The sequence below is a fragment of the Trichosurus vulpecula genome, chromosome 4 (assembly GCF_011100635.1).
Source record: "Trichosurus vulpecula isolate mTriVul1 chromosome 4, mTriVul1.pri, whole genome shotgun sequence".
Classification (NCBI taxonomy): Eukaryota; Metazoa; Chordata; class Mammalia; order Diprotodontia; family Phalangeridae; genus Trichosurus; species Trichosurus vulpecula.
The window spans coordinates 36,004,721-36,011,802 of NC_050576.1; the positions used below are offsets into that span (position 1 = coordinate 36,004,721).

The following is a 7,082-nucleotide window of genomic DNA, read 5'->3' on the forward strand; positions in this document are numbered from 1 at the left end:
TTTAAATTCATTGTTTCTTGTTGAACAGTAATATTACAATATGTTCTTGTACCACAATATTTTTTTAGACATTCCAGAATCAGTGGGCCTCTACTTGGTTTGTATCTCTTCATTATTACTATGAGGACTTTCTTTTAATCTCTATAGGGCATGGAATCATAGAATTTCCTACTGCTAGGATCTCTGAATCAGCAGGCATAGGCATTTTAGCCATTTTCTTTACATAATCCCAAATTGCTTCCCAGAATAGTTGGACTAATTCAGCACTCTACCAGAAACACATAGTGTGCCTGTCTTTCCGTAGTACTGATGGGGTGCTTGGACCCCAATTTTAAGATCACATTTCTCCCTAGCTTCAAAACACTATCCCTGACAGTTTTCTCCCAAGCCCAAGCACCTAGCAATTACCTACCAAAATTGCCTAGCAATTACACATGAGTGGGCCCCAGTAAAAAAAATATCTTCCCCCATCACAAGAACAAGCTGACCTCTGAAGAAATTCTCTTCAGAATCAGGACACCTATGTCAGAAGCATCCTTGCTATGTGAACCTGCCAAGTCAATTCACATTTCACATCTCTAAGTTTCTGCAGTTTCCTCATTTGTTCTGGCTCAGATGAAACAATATTTTTAAGCCCTCTTCAAACATTAAAGCACCACAAAAATGTAAGGTGTTATTATTTATGTTGCAGTTATTACATATAACTATTGACAGCTTTGATTTCTTCTGAGAACTGCCTGTTCATATCCCTTAACCTTTGATCAACTGGGAAATGGCTCTTGTTTTTATAAATTTCACTCAGTTCCCTATATATTTGAGAAATGTGACTTTTATCAGAGAAACTTGCTATAAAAAATTTCCCTGTTTCTTGCTTTCCTTCTAATTTTGGCTGCATTGATTTTGCTTGTGCAGAAAATGTTTTAATTTCATGGAATCAAAATTATCCATTTTACTTCCTGTGATATTGTGATGATTACAAAGATGAAAAACCAAAGAGACTGCCCTCAGGGACCTGACACAGCCAATGTGCCTAGGTGATTGGAGGAAGGTATGATGTGGCATGAGGGGCAAAAGTGAAACCTGGGCACAAGAGGGTGAGAAGACAGAGGAGAGGAGTGGGTAACACGAGAAGGATTTGTGTAAGAGAGGCCTGAGCAGAGGCCGGAGGGCTCATAAAAGCTAAAGTACCTTGGACAGAGCTTGGAGGGGTGCTGACCACTGATGCCTTCTCCTCAAGGCTGCCTCTCTGGACAGGACACTCCACACTAGCTTCTGCTGCTGATTCATCTAGAGGGACTAGACAGCAAAAGAAAGCTTCAGTCAGAGAAGGATGCAGATACACAGGGACACACGCATCCCTGACTCCACATCTTTTTCAGCTTTTTCAGAGCCTCCTGTCTAGGGCAGCTATGGATGGAGCCCCTCAGGGGCCTGCAACCATGAGATGGGACAGCTCCTTGGTGTGGTAGGTGAGAGTCCCCCAGAGCAGCCAGACTTTACCAGCCCTGGAAATGCCAGTGAGAGACAGGAGCAGGCACCTCTCCTTGTACCAATAAGAAAGGACAACCCCTGGGTAGAGGTCCTCCAGGAAAGCCAAACCCAATCCTCTATGCCTTGGGAATGCCAGTGGAAGACAGTAGAAGATGTCTCCTCCTGTCTCCCTGTACCCATAGGAGCCCCACCTCCCAACAGCTCTAGGTTCCCCTTACCATCTTTGAAGTGCTTTTGGATTTGGGCTAATGGAGGGTACTCCTGCAGGTTGGTGGGGTGGAACAAGACTGCCAGGACCTTGGTGCTGAATTTCTTCTCCAGCTCCATGAGGATGTCATATGTACATAGGGACCCCTGATACACAGGGACCAATTTTTCGTACTCCTTCTGAGCGTGCTAAAAATTATTGACAAGAGAGAGTTTCCATCAGATGATTCTGTGGTTCCAAAAAGAGACTTCCCACCATGCTGGAGAATCTTGAGACCATCCCCAGCTTCCATGCTTGGGATCATTTTGGACTCTTCCCTCCTCCTCTCCCTCAAGCCAGTGGTGTTTGGGAAGCCCTGGAGATCTTTTCCTGCGACCCCTCTTTTACCTGGATTCCCCTCCCACTACAGCTTAGGGTAGTGGAAAGAGCCTTGGACTCACTCTAATCCTGTTTCAAACCCTCATGAGCTGTGTGACCCTGGGCAAGTCACTTCATCTTTCAAAGCCACAATTGCCTCATCCATAAAAAGGGGATAATAATAGCTGCTACCTTCCAGGACTATTGGAAGGCTCAACTAAAGCAACATAAGGAAAGTGCTGGGCAAACCCTCAGTGTTCTGCAAATGCTGGCTTGTACTGTTATGCAGGGACCCCTCACTGTAGCAATTATAACCAGAGACTCCTGCCTTCCCTCCCCATAGTTCCAAGTTTACTTTGTTCATACAGTCAGAGGGGCAGGAAAATCAACTAGGAGCCAAGTGCAATGGTTCAGGAGAGATGGGGGACAGAGAGACAGATTTAGATAGAAAGAGAGAGGGGGAGAGGATTAAAGGGGGAGGGAAGAGAGGGAGAGGGTGAGAGAGAGGAGTTGATTGCAGGTTCCAGGCACAACCTCTTTCATGAAGCTTCTCCTTACACCCTGCCAACTGCCAGTGCCCTCCCTCCCAAACTGCCTGGTATGTATTTATATTTATCCACTTGGGCTATTTCTATTACCTATAGTTTTATATACACTTCTTTTCTCCCCCATCAGAATGTCAAGTAGGGATTTTTTTCCAAGTAAAAATTATTTCATTCTTCGTAATTCCACCTACTCCTAGCACTTCTCATAGTGCTTGACACATAGTAGGTACTTAATAAACTTTAATGGATTGATTGAATATGTAAGCTTGATGCAGTATTGGAGAGTGCCATGAATGAGGTGATGGAGAGTACTCACATGGTACATTTGCTCAGAGATAAGAGAGTGGTCTCGAAGCATCTCCAGGAAAGGAGAAGGGGTAGTTACTGCCTCGGATATTTCCAATTTGTTTTTTTTAAAGGTCTCGAGAAGGGTGTCCTCAACCATCTTCCTCTCTAGATCTGATATTCTGCAGAGAGAAGTCAGAGAGTGTGTGGGAGAATGTATAGAGGGTCTCTCAGGGCAGCTGGAGCATCCTTCCTCTTTAGAAGAAGACCGAGGACCCAGAACCAGGAAGGGGTCAAAAACGCTGAGTTTGAGCAGGGCAGGGGCTGCTTAGATTTCTTTCCCCTTCTTTTGGCCTCATCTGCGATGACTGATGCAATTATAAGTGTGACTGGTGACCTAGTATTCCATTCCTCCCATAAGGGGCTTACTAGGATCTAGTTTCATGGAGGAGATATTTTCCCAAAGAGTGGAAGTTGGGTTTTCTCTCTCTTGGCTTATTATACTTTCTGGGAACAAAACTCCAGGGAAATGTCTAAAAACTAGAAAAGTAATTTGTCACTGACCAACTGCTTCTCATGGGCAAACCCCCAAAACAGCAGTGTTGACTGCTTCAGACCACTAACCCCCAAGTCATTATCCAGGGGAGCAACTCCCACTGTGAAAAAGAGATCTGCTATCCCCACCAACAATGATACCAATGGTTGACCAACTGCCAACTAGGCAGAAAAGGCAGCCTAGCTGAAGGTACCCTGAAGGTAAGACAGGAGGCATATTCCGGATAATCCTAAACCACTCAGATCCTGATGTAAATAGCCCTGGTCCCTGTACCCGAGAGCTCTGGGAACAGCAGTACTCCTTGGATCGCCCTGTTTCCAACCCAGCTTACTCCCACCCCCAGCCATTGTCCAGGGAAGCAGCCCTTGTAGAGATAAGAATGGTCTCTGTAGGTGCTGTAGATCCCCAGCTTCTCAGCAGCCACAGTAACTGAAAACCCTCAGAAGAATGTTCTTTATGCTGTCAAACAGTAATTCAGCATCAGAAATGATTGTGGTTTTACCAAAGGAAGTAAGACAGAAGAAGATGCTAAAGATGCCCTTTACTGAGCCCTAAGGACCATGGGGACTTTCCACTGGACTTGAAGCTGAAACTGTGTGTGTGTGTGTTTCTGTCTGTCTGTTTGTGTGTATGTGTGTATGTGTGTCTGTGTGTGTCTCCTCACCTTCAATTATAATGGGAGCTCCTTGAGAACAGGGACAGTCTTGCTTTTTTGTTAGCACACTCATCACTTAGCACAGTTCTCTGCACATATTATACATATATATGTATATATAAAATCAATGCCTTTTCATTTGTTCATTGATTCCTTTATCCATCCATCCATTCATTTTTCCCATTCATTAGTTCATTCATCTATCCATCCATCTATTTGTTCATTCATTTATTTTTTCATTCACTCATTCATCTTTTGTTACCTGGCTTTATTTCCATCTACTATACATTTCTTTTAAAAGCCTAAATTGGTTAGTGAGTTCCCTCTGCAGCCACACATTGGCCTTTTCAGACAAAACTCAATTTTCCTCCTCATTTGAATTGTTTCTCTTTGTTTCTTCAGAATTTGATTATTTCAGGAGTCTCCCATCCCGGCTGGGCTGCCTTTCCTTGGGAAGTCCACTCCATAGTTTCCTACCTATCCTTTCTCTGACCCTTTTGCAATCTGCTCTCTCCAGACCTGTTGTGCAGGTCAGACAGCATCCAGACTTCCCTTCCCCGTTACTGAGAATTAGATCATTACTGAGAATCAGATCACAACGGTATTCCCCTTTGTTGGCTCTGTCACCTTCTGAAAGATGAAAGGCTCCTGGAGGCACATGGATAAGTTCAACCTGAGAGCTTCAGTGGGTGTCTGGATAACTAAGGTTCCCTATCACTGTTATCTTATGCCTCTATGCCGGGTTTGTGACCTCATTGCCAAGACTGCTCTTAAGTAACTCGGCTAGGGCCAGGTGAGATTGTGGATAACAGCCTCCAAAGAGATGGGCTGTCATCTGAGGCACTGTCCCTTCCTCCCTTCTCTCCTCCCACCCTGCCCCACCCTAGTGCAGGTGCCCGTCATCACCCCACTTCTAGGCTATGGTAATAGCCCGTGGTCTGTGTGTGTGGGTCTCCCGACTCCAGGCCATCCTCCACTCGGCCACCAAAGTGATTTTTCTAAAATGCAGGTCTGACCGAGAGCCCTGGAAGCCTGGCTGTGGTCTCAGTCTCTCCCTCTCCCTCTCCCTCCTCAGGGAGGCCCGGCACACTCTGCCCCTCAGTCTCCACTCCCGGCCCCTTGGGCAGGTAACCTGGTTCACCCTTACTTCTCCTCCTTCTTACCTAAAGCGCTTCGTAGCTGGTCAGTCTGGCCTTTGGGGAACCAGGAAGGTCTGATCTGGTTCCCAACTTAGTGTCACCAGGTAGTTTTACTTCCGTTTAAAATTTTCATTTCTTAAGAATCGAGACTGAAAGCCTTTTCTGCCAATCAGGCTGTGAGCCTAGGGTAGGAAAGGCTGACTGAGCGCTCGAATCAGCTAGCTTGCCAGGGCTCCAGCCCTTGGTCCAGCCCCTCCCTGGGTATTATGTCTACATCATTGGTTTTTATTGCTTTCAGTCACCCACACACCCACATCCTCCTCGGAGCTGCCAAAATCATCTTCCTTGAAACCACGTGACCTGCTAAAACCTATCAGAGGAACATAGAGTTCTAGATTTGTGTGTGTATGTGGGGCGGGGGTGGGGGTGGGGAGTTGGGGGCGGGTACCTCAGTGGAATCTACTCCAGCCAATATATAAGAGGAAAGTTTCCCATCTGAGGAAGGGGGACTCACCACCTCCTCAGCAACCCACACCACTCTGGGACAGAGTGATTATTACAAGATTTTCCCTGACATCAAACTTCAGTTAGACCCAGAAGCTTTCTCCTACATCTCCTGGCTCTGCCTTCTGGGGTCAAAGAGAACCACACCAGAAGCCTTCAAGTATTTCAGCCTAACTTATCCCTGTCCCCCACCCCACCCCATGTATTCATTCAAGAGATCCTCATATATCATGGATTCCCTATCCAGAGCTCTCTTCAGGCTTCTCTCCAGGTTAACAATCTTCTCTTAAATCACAGTGCTTGGAACTGCCCACAGTGGATCAAATGAGATCTGACCAGGGCAGAGGACCAGAAGAGAAGGAGGAGGAAGAGGAGATATGGAGGAGGGGAAGAGGAGGAAGAAGAAGAGGAGGAGGGGAGGAGGAGGAGGGGGGAGGAGAGAAAGAGGAGAAAAAGGGGATGAGGAAGAGGATGAAAAGGAAGGAGGATGGAGAGCAGACGGAGGAGGATGAGACCAGGAGGTAGTTGGTGACATTTGGTAAGAGATTAGTAAGAGAAGAGAAAGGAGGGTGCTAAGGAGGTGAGTAGGGTGACAGACACTGGGAAGCCTGAAAACTCCTTCAAGACAGCTACTGTCAGCCAATCAACAAACATTTGTTAAGCGCTTACTGTGTGCCTGGCAATGTGATAAGTGCAGGGCTGTCTAAGGGAATGCTTCCCCTTCCTCTAGCCCTTGGATCCATAGATGTGAGGCAGCTGGGGCACAGGGAGGAACTGGCACTGCCAGGGCAGTCATCTGGACAGAGGGAGACCCCCAGACCACCCTCCCTTCATCTTTGGGGAAGCTGCTTCAAATGACTTGTAATCTCCTGTATCTCTCTACATTGTAGTCCTTAAACAGCATTGTTCAGAAGCCTCATATGGATGCCCAGTCCCTCCCCAGGAGCCAGCTGAGCAGGGAATGGAGGGTCTTGTCACAGCCATCCTTTTCTCTCAGGCTCTGAGTCTCTTAAAAGGAAGCATTCCTGGTGTGGGAACAGGCATGGGATCTGGGAATCTTTCCCTGATTTCCCTCTATCTTTTTTTTTACAGTACTTAGTTCTTTATTTTTTTTTACTGTGCAAATCTTTTTTTAAAATTTATTTATTTAATTTATTTAATATTTTTAGTTTTCAGCATTGATTTTCACAAGAGTTTGAATTACAAATTTTCTCCCCATTTCTACCCTCCCCCCACTCCAACATGGCATATATTCTGATTGCTCCATTCCCCAGTCAGCCCCCCTTCTGTCACCCCACCCCCCATCCCCTTTCCCCTTACTTTCTTGTAGAGCAGGATAAAT

At 46.1% G+C, this 7,082-nt stretch overlaps 1 protein-coding gene across 3 annotated transcripts in view; it reads right to left on the reverse strand.

Annotated features, from left to right (window-relative positions):
• The window catches only part of LOC118845958 (nuclear body protein SP140-like protein), a 47,818-nt gene extending 42,437 nt beyond the window's left edge, over positions 1 to 5,381 (reverse strand). For 2 of the 3 annotated variants that reach the window (XM_036754062.1, XM_036754061.1), the window contains exons 1-4: positions 5,261 to 5,381; positions 2,918 to 3,068; positions 1,710 to 1,887; positions 1,189 to 1,296 (exon numbers count right to left, since the gene is read on the reverse strand). In XM_036754062.1, coding sequence (XP_036609957.1) covers positions 1,189 to 1,296; positions 1,710 to 1,887; positions 2,918 to 3,046 — 415 coding nt within the window. In that variant the 5' untranslated portion in view covers positions 3,047 to 3,068; positions 5,261 to 5,381. The remainder of the gene's footprint in view (positions 1 to 1,188; positions 1,297 to 1,709; positions 1,888 to 2,917; positions 3,069 to 5,260) is intronic. The other variant, XM_036754063.1, reaches the window with a different exon arrangement.
• Between the last annotated feature and the right edge of the window lie 1,701 nt (positions 5,382 to 7,082).